Source organism: Podarcis vaucheri, assembly GCF_965113315.1.
Source record: "Podarcis vaucheri genome assembly, chromosome: 13".
In the NCBI taxonomy this organism is placed as follows: Eukaryota; Metazoa; Chordata; class Lepidosauria; order Squamata; family Lacertidae; genus Podarcis; species Podarcis vaucheri.
Window position 1 is genome coordinate 52,134,284 of NC_138751.1, and position 23,332 is coordinate 52,157,615.

At 45.8% G+C, this 23,332-nt stretch overlaps 1 protein-coding gene across 8 annotated transcripts in view; it reads right to left on the bottom strand.

The window, feature by feature from the left end:
* EPHA5 (EPH receptor A5) overlaps positions 1 to 23,332 on the bottom strand; it is a 264,632-nt gene that overhangs the window by 236,580 nt on the left and 4,720 nt on the right. For all 8 annotated transcript variants that reach the window (XM_082194742.1, XM_082194741.1, XM_082194746.1 and 5 more), the window contains exon 2: positions 275 to 339. In XM_082194742.1, coding sequence (XP_082050868.1) covers positions 275 to 339 — 65 coding nt within the window. The remainder of the gene's footprint in view (positions 1 to 274; positions 340 to 23,332) is intronic.

Below are 23,332 nucleotides of genomic sequence, written 5' to 3' on the forward strand. Positions count from 1 at the left end.
TTCAGTCATAGGGGGTCCTGTTCCAGAGCATATTATCCAGACTGGGTCCCCATTGATGTTTTTGCTCCAAAAATAAAAGAGGCCATGTTAGACATACTTGTTTAAACATGTGACTAATGTCATCTAGCTTGGCCCCAAGATCTGGGAGATTCTGGGCAGAGTTATCTGGAAGCCGAGTTGCAGCCTTGAGCATAGCGGTGCACAAACTGCTCTGGAGAACCTTGCACGAAAGAGAACTATTATTAGCACATCACATGGCACAAGAGAAACTTACCCCATTCTTCGGGTAGGCTATCCATCCAAGATCCCCCATTACTGATCGAGAGTCCAATAAATTCACTGAAAAACAAAAAATAAAAAGAAGGTGAATTAGGGGTGTTGCAGGGGGAGGTAAATAATCATGGTTGCCACAGGAAACAAGCAACCATTTACTTTTTAAAATTCTATTCTAAAGGTAAAGGGACCCCTAACCATTAGGTCCAGTCGTGGCCGACTCTGGGGTTGTGGCGCTCATCTCGCTTTATTGGCCGAGGGAGCCGGCGTACAGCTTCCGGGTCATGTGGCCAGCATGACTAAGCCGCTTCTGGTGAACCAGAACAGTGCACGGAAATGCCATTTACCTTCCCGCCAGAGTGGTACCTATTTATCTACTTGCACTTTGACGTGCTTTCGAACTGCTAGGTTGGCTGGAGTTGGGACCGAACAACGGGAGCTCACCCTGTCGTGGGGATTCAAACTGCTGACCTTCTGATCGGCAAGTCCTAGGCTCTGTGGTTTAACCCACAAAGCCACCCACATCCCACTTATTCTATTCTACTCTAATGCTAAAAAGAACAACTGCTCACAGCACACACTCACAACCTCCATTAAAGCCAAGCACAGCTGGGGCTCCAAAGCACCTCTAGCGAATCTCTAGTCTAGCAGATGCCTTTATCCAAAAGCAAAGCATTCTGCTCTTAGCATTGTGGACCATATTTTCCTGAGCACGACCAGGCAGGGGAAGAGGAGAGAGAGAGGATTATATACTGCATGCACAGTAAGCTCAAAGCTTACGTGCATTTAACTTTTGTGCATTCAGCTTTACGCACAAGGCATAAAAATAAATAAAAAGGGGGTGGAAAGGGGACAGGCATCTGGGGGGAAAGACTTTGGCAATCCCACCAGCCATTGCACCCAATGTGTTTTGACTATACAGTGGTACCAGAAGTCCATTCCAAAACCAAAGTGCTCCAAAACCAAGGCATGCTTTCCCATAGAATGTAATGCAAAATGGATTAACCCATTCCAGACTTTTAAAAACAACCCCTAAAACAGCAATTTAACATGAATTTTACTATCTAACGAGACCATTGATCCATAAAATGAAAGCAATAAATTGCAGTCACACAATCAATCAATCAATCAATCAATAAATCAATCAGTAGCTGAACTGGGTTCCACACAGTCACAAAAACAAACAAAAAAGCCGCAAAAACAAAAATGCAAAATACTGTATTTTTCGCCCTATAGGACGCACTTTTCCCCCTCCAAAAATGAAGGGAAAATGTGTGTGCGTCCTATGGGGCGAATGCAGGCTTTCCCTGAAGCTTGGAGAGCGAGAGGGGTCGGTGCGCACCCACCCCTCTCGCTCTCCAGGCTTCAGGAAGCTATCCGCAAGCCTTGCAAGCCCGGCGGGAGGTCCCACCGGCTCGCAAAGCTTGCGGGCAGCAGCCTGCAGCCCACAAGCTCGAGGGATAGTGGGGAGGCGGAGCACCGCCACCCCGCTATTCCCCGACCTGATTTGAAGGCTGGCGGGGGGGAATCAAGCTTGCTCCTCCCCATCACCAGCCCCACAAGCTCGGGGGATAGAGGGGAGGCGGAGTGCCGCCACCCCGCTATTCCCTGACCTGATCTGGAGGCTGGCGGGGGGAGAAGCAAGCTTGCTCCTCCCTATCGCCAGCCCCACAAGCTCGGGGGATAGAGGGGAGGCGGAGTGCCGCCACCCCGCTATTCCCCGACCTGATCTGGAGGCTGGCGGGGGGGAGAAGCAAGCTTGCTCCTCCCCATCACCAGCCCCACAAGCTCGGGGGATAGAGGGGAGGCGGAGTGCCGCCACCCCGCTATTCCCCGACGTGATCTGGAGGCTGGCGGGGGGGAGAAGCAAGCTTGCTCCTCCCTATCGCCAGCCCCACAAGCTCGAGGGATAGTGGGGAGGCGGAGCACCGCCACCCCGCTATTCCCCGACCTGATCTGAAGGCTGGCGGGGGGGGGGGAGAAGCAAGCTAACTTCTCTCCCCCCCCGCCAGCCCCACAAGCTTGGGGGATAGTGGGGAGGCGGAGCGCCACCACCCCGCTATTCCCCAACCTGATCTGAAGGCTAGCGGGGGGGGGAGAAGCAAGCTAACTTCTCTCCCCCCCCCCCGCCAGCCCCACAAGCTTGGGGGATAGTGGGGAGGCGGAGCGCCGCCACCCCGCTATTCCCCGACCTGATCTGAAGGCTGGCGGGGGGGGAGAAGCAAGCTAACTTCTCCCCCCGCCAGCCCCACAAGCTTGGGGGATAGTGGGGAGGCGGAGCGCCGCCACCCCGCTATTCCCCGACCTGATCTGAAGGCTGGCGGGGGGGGAGAAGCAAGCTTGCTTCTCCCCATCGCCTGCCCCATAAGCTCGGGGGACAGCGGGGCAAGCCGCTGCCCCACGGAGGCTAGAGAGGCTGTCCCTGAAGGCAGAAGAGGGAGACAGAGCGCTCCGTCTCCCTCTTCTAGCTTGGGGATGGCTGCACAAACCTGAGGGGGAAATAAAAATTTTTTCCTTGATTTCCCCCACAAAAAGCTAGGTGCGTCCTATGGGCCGGTGCGTCCTATAGGGCGAAAAATACGGTAAATAGCAAAAACAGACAGACCTCAACGTAACACTCAAAACGCAAGTGTAACACTCAAAACGGAGCATGTTCAGCTTCTGAAAAAAGTTTGCAAATGGGCTTGCAGTGTTCTGGTTCCAAGTTGTTCAAGCACCAAACTGTTTGAGAACCAAGTTACCACTGTACGTGGTTTTGGTTTCAGGCACCGACCCTGGGACATAACCCCTGTGTAAGTTGTGGGCTTACTGTATCAAATCATCATGCCGGACTATGTGCATATGTACTGCTTGTACTGTACAGTTTACACCCTACAGTCAGTTCGCATGTGGAAGGATTGGGGCCATAGCTCAGTGGCAGAGCATTTAAGGACCTCAATGCTGCAGCTAGAGGTTGCAGCACTGTGCAAATTGGCTGCAACATTATTACAGCTGGCAAGATTAAAGGTAAAGGTAAAGGGACCCCTGACCATTAAGTCCAGTCGTGACCGACTCTGGGGTTGCGGCGCTCATCTCGCTTCATTGGCAGAGGGAGCCGGTGTACAGCTTCTGGGTCATGTGGCCAGCATGACTAAGCCACTTCTGGCGAACCAGAGCAGCGCACGGAAACGCCGTTTACCTTCCTGCCAGAGCAGTACCTATTGATCTACTTGCACTTTGATGGGCTTTCGAACTGCTAGGTTGGCAGGAGCAGGGACCGAGCAACGGGAGCTCACCCCGTTGCGGGGAATCGAACCGCCGATCTTCTGATCAGCAAGACCTAGGCTCTGTGGTTTAACCCACAGCACCACCCGGTAACACAGCCCCAAAAATGCACTGTAGGGATAAGAGCCTCTCCAGGAGAGGGAAAGAAGAACAGGATCAGACCAAAAAAATAGCAGGTCAGGGAGGCAAGTGGAGGACAACTCTAGAAAGCAGGTGCAAAAGGAGCAACAGAGAAACGGAAACAGCAAGGCTTGTAGAGTGAAAGTGAGACCAGGTAGCAACAGAGTAAGGAGCGGAGCTGCAGGAAGCTGATGTTTCGTTGCCAAGGCTGCCAGACTCAGACCCCAGGAGAGGGCAGAGCCTGGGATCTGGAATGGAGCCTGGTGAGGTAGAGGCAGAGCCCAGTACTTCTCAGCAGGGTCAGAAGATGTCACCTAGCACGTCCAAGACAGCAAAGCCGGACTATCCAGCTGGCTGAAAAGGTCAAGCTTAATGAAATGTAGTGGGAGCAAATAGCAAAAGCTCTCAAGTCTAGTAGAAAACAGAGCCCTGCCTTTGTTATTCAGTCCCCTTCCCTAGAGTTTACACTTTTCCCTGGAAAGGAAGCTAGCCAACCACAATCACACGTATATACAAATCTTTGGATCAGACCCTAAAATCTGGTAGCGGTTCCGTTTTGTTGCAGAAACAAAAGTCTGCCACACAGAAGGAGATATGGCATTTGACAAGAAATACTGGTGACCAGTCCCAGGGGAGACAAAGCGCGAGTAAAATAGAGGCAGCCACTGCGATGGGAGTCGCAGTGGAGGTCTGGAGAACATCACCATCTTTGGCCAACAGCCATTGGGGCTGATAGCGGCTGGAGTTCAACAACATCTGCAGGGCACAAAGTTGACTACCTTCACATGATCTGAGCCCCAGGTAGCCTTTGGCTTCTAACAGTGAATCCATGACTTTGAGAAGGGTGTTCCAGAACTGCTAGGGGAAGGCCTAAAGGGGAACACCCAAGACTGATGGCACCGACCATCTTACTCCCAAGATGAATCTGTTGACAAACTGATTTCAGGCTTAGTCTGTTGCACTGTACAATCCAAGAGAGAGCTGAGATTTATGAGAGTGCTTTGGGTGGCAGGTGGGGAGCACCCATCTTGCATTTTAGGATTTCAGGAGGCTGTGAAGCAGCAATCCTTGGCGGACTGCACCTTCCACTCTAGGTAGAATTGCACTCCGTTTTGTCCGCCTGAGCTGAAATCCGCAGCTTCTGCCCCAGCCAATTAACGGACAGTTTTGCATTAAATAGTAATAAACTATTCCCAAGCTTACAACATTTTTCTTGCATTACCTAAAATCCGTAGTCCAAACAGAGAGTGCATAATTAAAAAACGAATCTGCACACACTTAAGCAAGCTGAAGAAAATTATAGCAGCTTCCTTTTTGGGCTTATAGTTAACAGTCTGTTGAGCGTTAAAAAAAAACAAAAACCTACATCCCTGCTAAACTAACACAAAGCCTAATTTTGTAAAAGGGTGAAGGCGTTACTTGGATGGCAACAAATTCATTTCCAATTCATCTTAGAGGCCTTTTGCTTTTCATAATTTCCTACTAATTTTTGCAGATATTGTTTGAAACTACACCAACCCCATCTTTACTTTATTGATAATTCTGTTATTAAAGTTACATAAGAACTGCATTAATCCAAGGCAGGCTATTGTTCCATCTCAGCTCAGTGATGTCTACTGTGATTGACAATGGTTCTTCTCCAGGATTAGATAGCTGCCTATATTGTTCGTTCCTGGAGATGCCTAGGCTGGAAGCTGAGAACTGCCACATGCAAAGCATATGCTCTATCAACAAGCTATGGCCCTTCTTCGCACTAAAAAACCAAATCAGATCCAGTTATTGTGGAGTTATGAAGCATGCCCAATCAGGACCCTTCTGCTGTAAACAAAGTGAAATTGCCCGTGGTGTAATCAGAATTAGAAACCGTTCTTCTCAGGGAGACTTCCCACTAAGAGGCAATCTGCAAGCAAGTCACTATGCTGCACTACTCTAAGAAATTCAGTAGGTTCATTTGAGGTTCTGCTTTTTTTAAACAAACAAAAAAATTATTCAGCAAATGGCAACAAGACAACTATGCTGCACATTGTTCAGGTCTGCTCATTTTTTCCTTCTGGCACCAGGGCAGCAAGCAGCCAATATCTTTATCAGGAAGCACCTAAAACACGCTAACATCACATGAGGACACACACACACTCACCAGACCTTTGTATGTCAGTGAGCATCTGTTTGGGAAAAATGACCCATGCCCACTTCTGAACTAAGCTGCTTCTCACATAGCTGAATAATCTTCCATACAGAGCCGGCCCTTTCGCAATGCAATTGCATCATGAAGTGTGGGAGGAAAGGGAAAATTAGCACCCCTGGACTCCTGGTTTCTTCCCATTCAAAAAAAAAAGGTAAAGGACCCCTGGACAGAAGTCCAGTCAATGGTGACTATGGGGTACGGCGCCCATCTCACTTTCAGGCTAAGGGAGCCGGCGTTTGTCCACAGACAGCTTTCTGGGTCATGTGGCCAGCAGCACTAAACCGCTTCTGGTGCAGCGGGACACTGTGATGAGTGCCAGAGCGCATGGAAATGCCGTTTACCTTCCCACCAGAGCAGTACCTATTTATCTACTTGCACTGGTATGCATTTGAACTGCTAGGTTGGCAGGAGCTGGACCAGAGCAACGGGAGCTGACTCCGCCACATGGATCTGAACTGCTGACCTTCCGATCGACAAGGCCAAGAGGCTCAGTGGTTTAGACCTAAGCACCACCCGCATCCCTACTTTCTTCTCATAAGCTGCTGCCTGCCCACCCACCAGGTGAGACTCCTTACCGGTGTGGGGCTCTTTAGAGCAATCCCTCCCCCCCAATATATATATATATATATATATATATATATATATATGCAGGTTTTGGTGTCTTCGGGTGTCTTCCCGTGTAAGAGTCGGGGTGTCTGGGCGACGTTTCGACGAGGTCTCACTCGTCATCTTCAGGCTGGTGCTTTCGGCTTCTTGTTCCAGTAACAAGAAGCCGAAAGCACCAGCCTGAAGATGACGAGTGAGACCTCGTCGAAACGTCGCCCAGACACCCCGACTCTTACACGGGAAGACACCCGAAGACACCAAAACCTGCATTCCTGTACCCGTGAAAATCTACGAAAGCATATATATATTCAGAATATCACTCATGAAATCACTCAAGATATCCCTCAAGTAATTAAGGAACAAAAGAAGAAGAGGCACACTAATCTAGGAACTTCCTCTCTGCCCAGAACGTTGGAGGCTATACACCACACCCCTCAACAGTATTTATAGGAACTCAAACACCAGATTCTGCTCTGTTCCAGTAACAAGAAGCCGAAAGCACCAGCCTGAAGATGACGAGTGAGACCTCGTCGAAACGTCGCACAGACACCCCGACTCTTACACGGGAAGACACCCGAAGACACCAAAACCTGCATTCCTGTACCCGTGAAAATCTACGAAAGCATATATATATATATATATATATTTTGAATACTTCCCTAGAGCAAGACATTGTGGCTGAAGTAGACCAGGAAAGTGCCTTCACGGATAGAATTTCCCTTAAAAAATATTTTGAAGTCTAGACGTAGTTAGAGATTTATTTATTTTTAAAGGCACTGTGTGACATCCCATACACCAGGCATAGGCAAACTCTGCCCTCCAGATGTTTTGAGACTACAATTCCCATCATCCCTGACCCTGGTCCTGTTATCTAGGGATGATGGCATACACTCTCCTGCCTAGAAAGCCTTGCTCTGAAGAGTTAGCGAGCAAATGTACAGCAAAACAATAAGAGGAGAGGAGGAGGTCTGGGGAAGGTGGTGATAGCTTATATACTTATACAAAAAATAATAATAAGCTTATATACAAAAATTCCCCTTTTACTTATGTTTGGCCCTCAAGAGATTGCTAGACTATGACTCCTTGGCAGTTCTGGCTGGTGGTGGTGAGGGTTGGGGTTAGACAAGAACCAAAGGGCAATGGATAAGGCATCACTGCACTAAGCTAAGAGGTCCAAGGGCCAAACTCTGTATTACAGTGGTGCCTCGCAAGACGAAATTAATCCGTTCCGCGAGTCTCTTCGTCTTGCGGTTTTTTCGTCTTGCGAAGCACGGCTATTAGCGGCTATTAACAGCTTAGCGGCTATTAACGGCTTAGAGGCTTAGGGGCTTTAAGAAAAAGGAAACAAACTCTCAAGAACTCGCAAGACGTTTCGTCTTGCGAAGCAAGCCCATAGGGAAATTCGTCTTGCGGAACGACTCAAAAAACGGAAAACTCTTTCGTCTTGCGAGGCATTCGTCTTGCAAGGTACCACTGTACCGGGTTGGGCATTTTTCACCACCCTTAAAGTCTGGAAAGGAAAGGGCCCCTCCCACTGCTCTCTTGCTTCCAACTGCTACCTTTCAAGGCTGTTGTTTGTTGTTTCCTTTAAAAAAAGTCCTGCACACAGTAGAGGGAGCTATAGGCAGTGGCAAAGCTGCATGCTCCAGCACCGGGGAAGGAGAGCAGGTGGGGGCATGGTGTGCGTCCCTGGGGTGGGGCGGTGTGTGTCCAGGGGGGCAGCCGTGATGGTACTCCCCTCCCTGATGGTGCCAGGAGCGGTGCGCTCCCCCCGTCCTGCCCCACGTTCCTCCACCAGTGGCTATAGGGTCTCCCTCTCTGCCACTCTTCCAATGCTGACTCCAAGGCTCTGTTTCCATTTTTTAAATGGATCATGGGAAACAAACTTTCATTTCCTCATTTGGACCTTAAGAAATCTGCGGCACAAAGTGGCCAATACGACTGTTGCAGGAACCCAGAAGTGAGCAAAAACCACCAGAAGTTCTTTGCGTACAGTGAGATAATTGAGAGGCACATGGGTGTATTTGAGCATATTCTTATAAAGACGGTATTATTATTATTTTTAAGAACAAAGGAAGACTTGGGCAAAAAGACAACATAGCTAGAGGAAATCTCTCTGCTACAGTTACAATAATTAAGTCATCCAGGAAAGTGCATACGCTTTGCAAATTGCAATGGGTGCACGATGAGTATTGATCTACATTGTTGTATAACTAATTAAAACCTGTCCTGGAGAAGCAAGTAATGAATATAATTAGATGGAATGTTTGATAGCACAAAGTTATTTTGCATACATTAATTAAAACATGAAAAAAACCCACTAGGTTCAGTTTTGCAACATAGCTAAATGGCGTATGTTTGCAGAAAATTAGTGAACGAAACAGACAGAGCACCAAATTCATAACAATGAAAGCTTGATTCTCTCACATTTAGCCAAAATGGACCAGTCCTCAAGCCAGCATGCTAGCAATAAAGGACGACTCGGCTACAACCACCTCCAAATCTGGTTTTGCAATGTACTGATTTGCTGAGTATGAAAGAAAAGGGGTCATGAAGCAGGTACCTTGGAACAATCATTCTGCAACAAACAATATGAAATGATCATTGAATATTTTTTTATTTTAAAAAATCATGAAAGAGCATAAAACTGACTCCTGATGACCGTTGGAGCATGGGAAAAGGCTGAAAGGCAGCTCGAAAGACAGCCTCTCATGGGAGAGGATTCCACAAATTGGGAGCCACCACTGAAAAGTCCCATTTTCATGTTGTCACCCTCCGGACTTCTCATGGACGGGGCTCACAAAGAAGGTCCTCAGATGGTGACTGCAGAGTCCAGGTAGGTTTGTATAGTGAGAGGCGGTCCTTGGGGTATTGCAGTCCTGAGTCATTTAAAGCTTTACAAGTCAAAACAAGCATTTTGAATTGGATCCAGAAACTAATCAGCAGCCAGTTCAGTCAGGGCCAGGGTTCGGTGTAATATGCTCAAGCCATCTTGCCCTGATGAGCAACCCAGCTGCTGAATTCCACATTAGCTGAAGATTCCAGACTGTCTTCAGAGGCAGACCTATGTATAACGCATTGCAGTAATCTAACCTAGTGATTACCAGAGCACAGAGGACAGGTTATCCCTGTCCAGAAAGGGGCACAGATGGGCCATGAGCCAAAGCTGATGGAAGTCACTCTGTGCCACCTGAGCCTCAAGTGTCAGATATGGACCCAGAAGTATCCCCAAACTGTGTACCTGCTCCTTCAGAAACAGTGTAACCTCATCAAGAGCAGGCCACCTCCCACCCACCCAGCTCACTAACAGTGCCTCTGTCTTATCTGGATTGAGTTTCAAGTTTGTTGGCTCTCATCTGGTCCATTACCGAGACAAGACAATGGTCCAGCACATCCACTGCCATCCCTGCAGATGTAAAGGAGAAGTAGAGCCCTGGTCATCAGCATACTGCTCGCAACAATTCTATTACTCATCCTCACTCACATCTAGCCATCAGCCTGGGCATATTCTGTTTCCAGAGATAACAGGTACCCTTTGCCCTCTCTCCCAGTCATGGCAGGCAATCCGAGACTCAACCAGCAAGGAAGAACACATTACAGCATAGTAGCAAACCCATTAAGTGGGTATAGCAGGCTTCCTCAAACTCAGCCCTCCAGATGTTTTGAGGCTACAATTCCCATCAACCCTGACCACTGGTCCTACTAGCTAGGGATCATGGGAGTTGTAGGCCAAAAACATCTGAAGGGCTGAGTTTGAGGAAGCCTGGGGTATAGTCTTTGTTATTCAGCTCTCATCAGCCCCCACCTGCATGGCGAATGGTCAGGGATGCTGACAGCTGCAGCAACATCTGCAAGGAATCATTTTGGCTTCCCCTGCAGTGAAGTGTTCATGCAGCAAGTACCTGCTCTGGCTAGAAGCCCAAGTTGAGGTTGACAACAGAGCTCCAGTGCTGTCCCAGAAGACCATCTTGCCCAGACCTCTCGACTCTACCAAAGCGTTCAAGCCCCTTCATCATTAGAAGTCAAAACTTTTCTCCCCTCGTAAATCCTTATTGATTTCATTGCTCCACAGCAATTACTTGTTTCCCTGCTGTTCTCCCTGTTGTGTTAAGTAATTCTGCAAAGCTGTAAATCCAAACCACTCCTGAAACCAAGAGACGGATTCAGTGATCTAGGAAATCAAAACGCAAAAGACAGGTGAAACCCCCACAAGAAATCAAAACGCCACTGTACGAAGCAAATACTTTATTAATTATTTGCATGAAAGAAAAGGAGATTTTATACTAGGATGAATCTATTTAGGTGCTACAGAAACCCAGCTATGGAAGGAAATTGGTTATAAATAGCCTTTATGCTCAACACACCATCAGAAGAAGAACATGTGTACAATGGAATGAGCTCCCAAAATGAAACGAGAAACAATTCTCTCTTGGAGGGGACCAACATACTCCTTCCTTAACAAGCAGCAGTTGCAGGATGCTAAAGATGCTGCTCTCTGTTTGAAAAAGTGAAAAGCCTCCCAGGTCTGGGGCAAAGTCTATTTCTGCACCAAGCTGTAAGCTCACTTGATACTGGTTCAGTTCTATGATGCCCAGCCAAGCTAGACATGCAAGGGAGCCTTCAAGCTTCCACGAAGTCTGCACATCTCCAGAGGTGAACTGGGTCCTGCCAACTGGAACCTGGTACACAAAAGATGGGTGCAGATGAGGACCTAGATTCACATCTGGCCATGGACTGGCTGGGTGTAGAGGAGTGGAGGGTGGTACCAGCTAGGGAACCCCCAAGTGAAAAGGCTCAAAACCAGAAGATTGGTGGTGGGATGAGGATGAATGGTCAGAGGAAGAAAAGGGAGCAGACTGGGAGGAGGAGGTGTCAAAAGAGGCAACAGGGTTGAGTGAGCAGGAAGAGTCTGTGGCAGACAGAACTCCAGAGGCAGAGGTAGAAGCGGAGGCCAAGAGGCAGAGATTAGGCAAGCTGCTGAAGAAGCCAGGGGGTCTCCCTTCTGCTACAAGTTACTCTCCCCTGGTCCCCCACAACCTGAAGAGGTATGGAGACGGTGGAGCAAAGATGATGTGGAGAATCAGATTGCTTGGGAAGGAACCATGGGGAGAAGGAGACTTAGGGAGCTGTGGGAAAGCAAGGACCTTCAAGTCCCCACAGCTGCCTCATTGGGGCAAGATCTTCCAGGAGGAGTTGCTGTGCTCTCTAGGCCTGGCCTCCTGGGCTGTTAACTTCACTGAAGCCATGTGAATTATTGCTGACCTGCTCCAAGTACCCACCCCTGTCACTGGAGACGCACAAAGACTTGTAGGGCCTCATGTGTGCCTGATGTCACCAGATACATGCCAAGGTCTAGAGCAGAACTGAAGGCTTGGGCTATGGACTGCCTACATTTTGAAAAGGAGGTCAAAATTTTCACCTCTTTAAGCACACATACACAATTGCTAAATTGGGAAAATTTGGGCAGAGGGCAAAAGGCTCCCTGAAAAGAAGGCCTGCATTTTGGCTCGGCCCTATAGCTTCTGTATTAAAGAGCAACTATCCCTTTAAGACCAGGTGAGGAAGAACAGGCACTTATGATATGATGCTAACACTGTTTATGCATGTAGGAGGCCACCAGAACAAAGGCTCAAGCACATAGAAAAGGAAGAGCTTTCCTGTTGTGGCAACAGACAGCAAGCTACATTGTGCCATTTTGCAACTTTGACCCAGCCTCACTAATCAATACCTAATTGGGTAAGGAGGGCGTCGGAGAGAGAAAAGAACTCCTCTGCATTTTGAAATGGATGCAATTCTACTAGAAAAGCATTTTCCTAGAAGTTTGGGTAATCCAATACCCCGATATGCATTTTTAAAAGAATGCAATTAACAAAATATGTCATGCATACTATTAAACTAGATAAGGTGGGAGAGAAGAGAGTGACACAGAAAAAACTCAACTACAGGCAACAAAACTGCCTGAATTCTTCTGTTGCTTCAGTTAAAGAAATTTGAGCTATCCTAACCTTTCAGCAAGACCTTCAAATTTAACAAGTGAGGTCCCTCAAAAAATATATAAAAAATGCAGTGGTGAGAATCCCCTGTTCCAACAGAAATGTTCCTCTTCAGAGCTCCAGCAAAAAAGGAACAGCTTTTTAGGGTACAAAATTTGAACTGCATTTGTGCAAGTATTTTTCTTTGTTTTCCAGTCTTGAATAAAGCAATTCTTTTAACTGTGGTACCCATGGTAATTATCCATGGTAATGCAGATGATGTAATAACAACAAAAATCAGTACCCAAAATTGCATTAATTACCTTTATTTCCATTTAATTTCATTAACACCTGCGTTTTAAAATAAAATGGAAGAGAATGGGTCAAAGTAAGGTTGATATTTTGAACTGCAGTTTTAGGAACTTAATTTGTTCTGGAGGTCCGTTCTTAACCTGAAACTGTTCTTAACCTGAAGCACCACTTTAGCTAATGGGGCCTCCCGCTGCCACCGCGCGATTTCTGTTTTCATCCTGAAGCAAAGGTCTTAACCCGAGGTACTATTTCTGGGTTGGCGGAGTCTGCAACCTGAAGCGTATGTAACCTGAAGCGTCTGTAACCCAAGGTACCACTGTACATTAACAACTTAGACGAGATGAACCTTCACGTTCCCTTCCATCCCTGCAATTCTATGATTCTAGGAACTTCTGATAAGGTTCTGAAATCCGAAAAAGGCTATGCATAGTTTGTTTGAGAGGAGACCTCAGTTCCTCCGCCATTTCCCCATCCTTCTCTCAGGGCTAAAGCTATAGAATTAGCACCCTGGTTCAGCAGCGGAGGAAGCCGCTTGGGCCCCTGGGGTGATGCGCCAAGGGGCGGGCCGCACATAGGGGCAGGGCAAGGGCGAGGCGAGCTGCCCATAGGGGCAGGGCCCACTGTGGGCCTCCAGAGTCTGCCTGTCTCCTCCCAATCAGCCGCCCTACAGCTGGGGGAGAGGCAGGGGGTGGACCGTTTGGGCAGCGCAGAGCCTGCGCGCACCCAAGCTCTGACTCACTGCAGGCCCCGTGGTGAGTGCCGGCCGGCATTTTGTCACCCCCCTCAGTGGTGACACCTGGGGCGACCCGTAGCCACCGCCCTCCACCCCTGCCCTGGTCAACTAGACTAACCTTCAAGCCTAGCCTTCTTTTCTCTGTACAAATCCCATCCTTCCAAGAAAAACTCCTGCTACTATAGAAACCCTGAAAACAAACAATGCAAGCCAAAATATACCAATTCACTTAATTCAGAAGTTTTATTTCAGAAGTGCAAACAAGGTTATCACTTAAGTCAATTTGTGCCCTGGTTGAAGTGACCTGTTCTTGCATTTGTGGAGGGAAGAAGAAGAAAAAGAGGAGGAGAAGGAGTTTGGATTTGATATCCCACTGTATCACTACCCGAAGGAGTCTCAAAGCAGCTAACATTCTCCTTTTCCTTCCTCCCCCACAACAAACATCTGTGAGGTGAGTGGGGCTGAGAGACTTCAGCGAAGTGTGACTAGCCCAAGGTCACCCAGCAGCTGCATGTGGAGGAGCGGGGAATTGAACCTGGTTCACCAGATTACGAGTCCACCGCTCTTAACCACTACACCACACTGGCTCATCTCCCTCTCTCTTACAAATGAGCACATGCCGTTTGTAACCAAGGTGCTCTCTTGCCTGGAACAGATTAGGGCCTTTGTGCAAAGCAAAAGGAAGCTTTACAGAAGCCCTTTCCCCCAAGAGACGACGCCTTGGTAGAAGTCACAATTACAGCACATGGAAAATGCTGAAAGTTCCATCCATGCAATGGAAACAATTGTTCACTTTCCTAAAGCTCACCGTTTCCTTCCTCTTTCTCTTGAGGAATCGTGTCACCTGGGAAAACAAAGGCGTGCCGCGTCTTTGAAAAGGTCTTACACACTGATTCTGCAAGGCTATTCTGCAGAATCCAGCCACAAACCCTGGAAATTGTCACTAATGATGAATGAGCCTCTTACATACAATAAGATATCATTTTGCATGGATGTTCCATTCCCGGCCCCTGCATGCGTCAGTGTATAAGTGTATAAGCACACCCTGCCCCATTCTGCCCCACTCTGCCTTCTCCCAGGTCCAAAAGGACCCAGTTAAAATGGCTGCCACCTGAATGTACCTTAAGTAAGTTCACAAACCTAACGAGAGGTATGCGCTTGCTTTTTCTGGGCTATCTCATTTATTTTAGGTCTAATTTGAGACAAACAAACTCTCCTCATCCAAACAAGGAAGCCTTTCTCTTTTTGGATCTTCCATTTAAAACATTATTTAGATGCCATGCTACGCTATACTAAAATGTTTAAATGTTTTCTTTGTCCTTGAATCTTCCCGCAACGCTTGCCATCCTCTCCTGCCACACCCTTTGAGAACCACCGAACTAAACTAATGTAAATACTAAAGTTAAAAAGGCAAGCAGTTTTAAGACTGCAACATGCATCATAGGGCAAATTAAACTAAGAAAACATTGTGAAGCACTGCAGAAGCTCAGGAAGGATAAGGCTATCAAGGACTATTAGAAGTGATGGCTTTCTGACCTCCAGGGTCAGAAAAAAGATGCCTCTGAACAGCACTTGATGGGGAGAAAGAGTGAGAAAGTGGTATGGCACTCATGTGCTGTTGTGGACTTCCCACAGATAATTGGTTGGCCACTGTGAGAACAGAATGACGGACTATGTAGACAATGGGTAGGCAAACCAATCACCTTCTAAATCCGGCCCGCGGACAATCCGGGAATCAGCATGTTTTTACATGAGTACAGTGGCGTAGCGTGGGTTCTCAGCACCCGGGGCAAGACAAGTAATTTGCGCCCCCTAACCCGTGGATTTTAGCACTCGAGTCTCTTCCGCGCCCCCCCCCAGATGTTGCGCCAGGTGCGGCAGGCCCCCCCTCCACCCCCCACGCTACGCCACTGCTCCCACCACAAGTCTTCAGGACAGCCATCCGAAGCCTGGCGGCGGGAGGAGGTCTCTCCGCCCCACCGCCAGCCTTCGGAGGAGGTCCGAGGACAGTGGGGTTCCTGCTTCCTCGAGGAGGGCCGGCCAAACGCGCCCCCCCAAATGTTGCGCCCGGTGTGGCCGGTACCCCTGGCACCCCCCACGCTACGCCACTGCATGAGTAGAATGTGTTCTTTTATTTAAAATGCATCTCTGGGTTATTTGTGGGGCCTGCCTGGTGTTTTTAAATGAACAGAATGTGTGCTTTTATTTCAAATGCATCTCTGGGTTATTTGTGGGTCATAGGAATTCGTTCATTTGCTTTCCCTCTCAAAATATAGTCCAGCTCAGCACATAGTCTGAGGGACAGTGGACCGGCCCCCTGCTGAAAAAGTTTGCTGGCCCCTGATGTAGACCTTTGGTCTGACCAGCACAAAGGGTTGTGGGAAAATCTTAGAAAACATAACCCACAGGTCACACACACAGAAGCAAGCTCGCTTTTTACTGCTACAGTTTGGCATTGAAGCTGGTCATCGAATCTGAACTTTTTCCTTGTAAAGGAATCCAATGATACTGTGCCCCTGAATATATACGGTATATAGTGGTACATCGGGTTACAGACGCTTCAGGTTACAGACGCTTCAGGTTACAGACTCCGCTAACCCAGAAATAGTACCTTGGGTTAGGAACTTTGCTTCAGGATGAGAACTGAAATCGTGTGGTGGCAGCAGGAGGCCCCATTAGCTAAAGTGGTACTTCAGGTTAAGAACAGTTTCAGGTTAAGAACGGACCTCCAGAACAAATTAAGTTCTTAACCCGAGGTACCACTGTATATATACATATAAAATACATACATCTACATTTGCACGACTGTGAAGTGGCTGATTACAAGGATGCATAAAGACAGCCACAAACGCCTTTTGTAAAGATTTTTCTGTAAACAGAGAACAGGGCTCCTTGAAGGGTCCTTGATGGAGAGTGATCATTAGGCCTTGGCAAAATGCTACGGTGAAAGGGTAGGTTTGCTTGGAAACATTTGCGGAAGCAACTGGAAGCAAAATGACCCCAAAGGCAGGATTACTTAGTAAGAACTCAGTAAGAACTCCATAAATAGCTATAGAGGGTGGGAGACACACACACAAGGTTCTAACAGGAAAAAAATATTTTTAAAATTCAGGTTTCTAGTGATAGTGGGTAACACGTTTATTTTCGTAACAGGCATATTAGTCTTATATTTTAACCCTTTAGTAATAATAATAATAATAATAATAATAATAATAATAATAATTTATTTATACCCTGCCCATCTGCCTGGGCCTCCCCAGCCACTCTGGGCGGCTTCCATAGAAACCAAAAATACACTAAAATATCACACGTTAAAAACTTCCCTGAACAGGGCTGCCTTAAGATGTCTTCTGAATGTCAGGTAGTTGTTTATCAGGTAGTTGTTTAGACTTCTTTCCCACAAATGGGTTCTATGCTATGTACCTATAGACATAAAGAGCAGCTAAAAATGAAAGCAGCAATTTACAGGCTCACTTTGGCCCCAGTATCTTATATGCATGATTTTTCAGCCCTCGCTGTTATTCAGACAGGACGGAGTGGAATTGAAACCAAAGGCTCTCAGATTACACACTTCCATTTTCACTACCTTCAGGGGCTGTGCCCCAAAACATCACACAACAATCCAAATTGTGCAGTAATTCAAACCTAATAAAAGTTGAGGGAAACCTGGAACATGCTGTTGTAGAAGGCTTTGACCAAAGTTTCACAGAATTGTAGAGTTGGTAAGTTATCTAGTCCAATCCTCTGAAATGCAGGAATCTCAACTAGATCATACATGACCATTGGCCATCCAACCTCTGCTTCAAAACTTCTAAGGAAGAAGAGGACACCACCTTCCAGGGAAATCCATTCCACTGTCAAACAGCTCTTACCATCAAAAAGTTCTTTCTGATGTTTAGCCAGAATCACCTTTCTTGTAACTTGACTCCACAGACACTGGCACCAGAGCCTGCAATAAACCCAGATGCCAACTTTGCTGCCACATACACCCGGACAACACCATTACTGGCCCCAACAACATCACACATACCATCTCGGGACTATTTAATTGCTCATCGTCTAACATAGTGTATGCCATCAAATGCCAACAGTGTCCTTCAGCTCTCTATATTGGACAAACAGGCCAAACCTTACGCCAAAGAATAAACGGACATAAATCTGACATCAAGAATCACAAAACAGAGAAACCAGTAGGAGAACACTTCAATCTCCCAGGACATTCTATACAAGATCTCAAAGTAGCTGTTTTACTACAAAGGAATTTCAGAAATAGACTGGAAAGAGAAGCTGCTGAATTGCAACTCATTACCAAACTTAAAACCATGGAGAGACCTGTTATGAACAAAGACATTGGATTCTTATCTCATTATACATGACTAAGCCATTTTTCACCTTCTCACCCCTTGCCTTTTCCTGTAAGACCTATTGCAGTCGTTAAGAGTTGTCAACAGGCTCATCTCAGCTATCTGCCAATCTCCCATTCCCACCACCCTTCTGAGTAATACCCCTCCCCACCTTCTCACTATATAGAAGGATCTGGCAACTTCTGTTTCAGTGTATCTGAAGAAGTGTGCATGCACACGAAAGCTCATACCAAGAACTAACTTAGTTGGTCTTTAAGGTGCTACTGGAAGGAATTTTTTTATCTTGACTCCATTGGTTTGGGCCCTACCCTCCGGGGCAAGAGAAAACAAGCTTGCTCCTTCTTCCAGGTGACAGCCCATGAGATATTTGAAGATGGTTATCATATCTGCTCTCAGTCTCCTCTTATCCAGGCTAAACATACTCAATTTGCTCAACTGTTCCTCATAAGGCTTGGTTTCCAGACCCTTGATCATTTGGGCTACCCTCCTCTGCACATATTCCAGCTTGTCCATATCCTTAAACTGTGGCCTGCAGAACTGGGCCCAGTATTCCAGGTGTGGTCTGACCAAGGCAGAATAGAGTGAGACTATTACTTCCCTTGTTCTGGACACTAGACTTCTGCTGAAGCAGCCTAGAATTGCATTCGCTTTTTTTGCTGCTGCATCACATTGTTGACTCATGTGAAGCTTAAAGCAAGCCGAGACAGTTACTGGATAAAACAGAGCATTTTATTTTCATCAGGTACATATGAAATAGCTGCATTGGGAAAGCATTGGATAAATATTCATATTTAAGAAATGATCAAATTTGTTTTGTTGCTGTTTAGTCATTTAGTTGTGCCCGACTCTTCGTGACCCCCTGGACCAGAGCACGCCAGGCACTCCTGTCTTCCACTGCCTCCCACAGTTTGGTCAAACTCATGCTGGTAGCTTCGAGAACACTGCCCAACGATCTTGTCCTCCCTCGTCCCCTTCTCCTTGTGCCCTCCATCTTTCCCAACATCAGGGTCTTTTCCAGGGAGTCTTCTCTTCTCATGAGGTGGCCAAAGTATTGGAGCCTCAGCTTCACGATCTGTCCTTCCAGTGAGCACTCAGGGCTGATTTCCTTAAGAATGGAGAGGTTTGATCTTCTTGCAGTCCATGGGATTCTCAAGAGTCTCTTCCAGCACCATAATTAAAAAAACAATTGTTTTAGCATGCTTATATTCAGATTACTTAGTATTCCAACTACTACAGTATTTAAGATGGGGGGGGGGAATCAATTTTTAAAAAGTAAGAAAGAAATCAAGTTTATCCAGTTTGTAAGAAATTGCATGATGTGCCAACAGAATACATTTGACCTTACTGACAGAAGGTTAAAGCAGATTTGTAGTCTACTTATAGGGACTTCGCATATGGACGCACCTAATTAATTTAATGCATTGATGTAACAACATGCATGATTGATGGAATAATGCCGTGTCTATCATGACAGCACACTCTCCATGCAAGTCAATTCTCAGCAGGATGTCCCTAGCATGGCTCCAACTCACAAACTCTGTTGGTCTTTCCACCTTCCTTCCCTTTAAATCATGCATATAAAACGTAAAACCCACATTCTAAGAATGTGGGAACAAGTGACTTAATATGAGCGCCTGCTCTTCTCAAATCATCAAGACAATTAGGTTCATCAGCTTTAGATTTAATTTCTCCAAATTTACACTGTATAATTATATCTGGGAATCACTTTTATCTCTCTCACACACACTTATTAGTTTTTTAAAAGGATGCTGGTGTCAGCAGTTATTTCTCCTACAAGTTGCCTGATTAACATACATTTCAATCTTAGATTTCTTTTATTTAAAAAACAACAACTCTCAACCCTAAACACATTTACTGAGAGAATCCCACTGAGTTTCATGGCTTACTTTCTTGTGGTTGTGCTCAGATGGCAGTTTCAAAATAATAACCAGCAAATTATTTTGTTGCTACATATATATGTACATGCTATATATATGCTACATATATATAGCTAACAGTGGGAAAAGAGAAATAATACTTATGGGGTAAGCTACATTAAGTGCAATTCCCCCCCCCCTGAATTTTATTGTCTTCCAATCTTCTTAGCCTCCACACTGGGTATTCATTAGAGGGGAAAACATGAAGAAAACATAATCTTGTATTCTAGTGCTCCCTCTTTTGTCAACTGGAGACTAAAAGATAGCACTAAGGAAGATCCAAACTATGTAGGGATTGTATTTACTCTGCGCATCTCCATGGTTTCCTTTCCCAGAAAAGGACAAAACAAGAACAAGTTCAATTGCAACTTTACAACCTTGACTAAAGGCCAAACTAGATGGGGCATTAATTGCAGGAATGCAATTAACATGCACATTTTTGTTATGTTAATAGCAACCATGGAGAAGCCTTAAAGGGCTCCAGGATCCTGGAGGTGAGGAGACAATGTTTAACTCTATCTCTCCCTGACAAGTCAAAATAAATTAAAAAAAAAAAAATTCCAGTAGCACCTTAGAGGCCAACTAAGTTTGTTCTGGGTATAAGCTTTTGTGTGCATGCACACCTCTTCAGACGAGGTCAGTTCTGAGAAAAATCACCTCTCCAAAGCTGCCATAGTTGTCGTGATAAAGTATGGTAAATGCTAAACAGGAAATAGAGAAGGGAAACTGCAAAGGAGAGCCGGGATGCAACAAACACACATTGTTTCTGATTCTCTCTAAACCAGTGAATTCTCTAATCTTTTTTTCCCTCTGGGCCACACAGAATAAAAACTTGCTCTCGCCACACCAGGTTTTTTTTAAAAAAATGATTAAAAAAATACATTGGAAAACAAACAAAAAACAACTTCTAGTTGCTTCTAGTGCTTGATTTATAACACAGAACAGAGCTATTTTATAATATAATCAGAAAGTATAAAACAATGCAGCTGCATATGAACATAAATCATTCCCAAAATATAATGATAAATGAGCCTCTTACATATATACTTTAAGTATGTATACAAATTCAATGAGTGGTGTGAGCTTGCTTTTCCCCAGTACAGTTGTACCTCGGGTTACAGACATTTCAGGTTACAGACGCTTCAGGTTACAGACTCCACTAACCCAGAAATAGTACCTCGGGTTAAGAACTTTGCTTCAGGATGAGAACAGAAATCGCGTGGCGGTGGCAGCGGGAGGCCCCATTAGCTAAAATGGTACCTCAGGTTAAGAACAGTTTCAGGTTAAGAACAGACCTCCAGAACGAATTAAGTTCTTAACCCGAGGTACCACTGTAATCTCATTGATATTGGGCCTAATTTGAGACAAGCAAACTCTCCTCTCCTCATCAACACAAAGAAGCCTTTCTCTTTTCTGATCTTTCTTATTTGTCTGAGTTGAAAATCCCTGTTCACAACAATTTGTTGTGGAGAACTGTAGAAGAATAGCCAATGCTCTTGAAGAGAGGTATTGATACTGTTTCCGGTTGTGCGTCAAAACAAAAGTTATTTTGAAACTGAGCTGGACTATATTACACTGTTTCTTTGATTGTTTCTTTGATTGTCTTTGAATCTTCCTGCCACGCTTGCCACACCCTTTGAGAACCATTGCTCGGTCTGAACCATAAATGGAGCCACTATGATAGAACATCTCCCTTGAGCGCTGAGATACATCACTATGAAAACACCTGTATGTACATTTACAGCACAATTCTTCATCTGAAGTTCAAGTAACAGCTTGATCCCCACACCTGCCTTTTTATTATTATTATTTATTTTTTGAAGAAAGGGAATGAAAACTACTTGGCAAAGCAATACCTGAAACAGAGCTTCTTGGAGACGGCGCTTATTATTTACTATTTATAATATTTCAAGACTGTATTGCTTTCAGGTGCTGCTTGTACATGCTATTTGGTGTACATAAAATGGCACGCTAACAGTGCAACCCTATATGTGGCTACCGGGAGTGGGGAATTCACTGAGTTCCAAAGGACTTCCTCCCAAGTAAGTGAGTGCAGGATTGTAGCCTACAAGTTACAATACATGCAATTAAACAAACAGTGCTGAGCTAAAACCGTAATACCCTTAGCACAGGCATCACCAAACTCGGCCCCCCAGATGTTCTGGGACTACAATTCCCATCATCCCTGACCACCGGTCCTGTTAGCTAAGGATGATGGGAGTTGTAGTTCCAAAACATCTGGAGGGCTGAGTTTGGGGGTGCCTGCCTTAGCAGCACAACTGAGCATCAAGTACCTATTAAAAAAAAGAGCTAGGTCTTGACCAGTAAAGTATAGCAGTGATGTCATTAGAGTGCTAATCAAAAACCTATTTCAGCCTTGCATTGCTTTCTGGAGATCTTGACGAGTGCTTTTCAACTTAGCTGCTTTAAAGTATCACTGCTGATCCACTCATAATTCTGAAGAGCAGGCAGGTTAACTTTTAGAAATCTCTCTATCCAGAACCAAATCCTCTAACATTCACTGAGATGTAACAGCGATATAATATTTGTTACAAGGCCACAGAAAATTCCAATTATTAGCTCTCAAAGAAAAGCGGGATGGGAGGGGGGAGACCAGTGCCCCTACAAAGCCAAGCGATTAAAGATCTTTGCCGGAAAATTAAACTTCATAAAAATAAAAAAGTCTATTTGAATTATACAGCAAGATTCTTTAATAGTTTCAAGACTCGTTCATTTTAATGGGGGGGAGTTAAGAATATGCCAACTCGCTGAAATCAATGAAATCTTGATTGGGTCCATAATCTTCTTTTTTTTCCAAAAAAAACCTGACACTGGTTATAAGGGGGGGGTAGTTTAAGCTTTTTCCATCAGCCTGCAGAACCAGCTCAAGTGATCCTCAGTTCTATTCCACATGTTGGAAGGAGTACAGCTACGCTTCAGGAAGCTGAACTTCCAAGGACCCTAGAAAAAGGACATTAGTGACTATTGTCGCAATGAATGGTGGCTGGCTCTCTGCAAGGCCAGCCACTTCCAGAGACAGTGTTGTTCGGTCATAATTGGCCAAGGCACCCCCTGCTGTGCAAAGCATTTGTCAAATAATGCTTGTTTACAAATAAACTTCCAAATGGTACCAACTGGCCATTAGCGAATAAACTCTGGTTCACTTCTAATGCCATGTCCCTCTTAAAAGGGCAAGAACAGAGGGTGAACGGAAGCAGCCAAATAGACAAGGTGAACCAATCCTGTATCTGACTGCATAATTCATTGGTTATTTTCCAACCTTCCCCCCCCCCATCCTCTTCCAAATTTGGCTCTGCAGTTTCAAGCCAATAATCTGCTCAGTTCCACAAAGTCAGTCGTTCCTGCAGCGCGTATGTTGACTTTGTAGGATGTGACTAGGGTTAATTTCATTTTGCCATGCTAATGAAATATTAGGAGGGCATAACTGAAAAGGCTCCCCACACATCTCAAAGTTATGAGCTGCAAGATACACTGTCCCAAAAGATGGATCTGGGAAAACAGTCTGTCACAGCAGCTCTGACTCTCTCCTGGAGCTGAAATTTTCA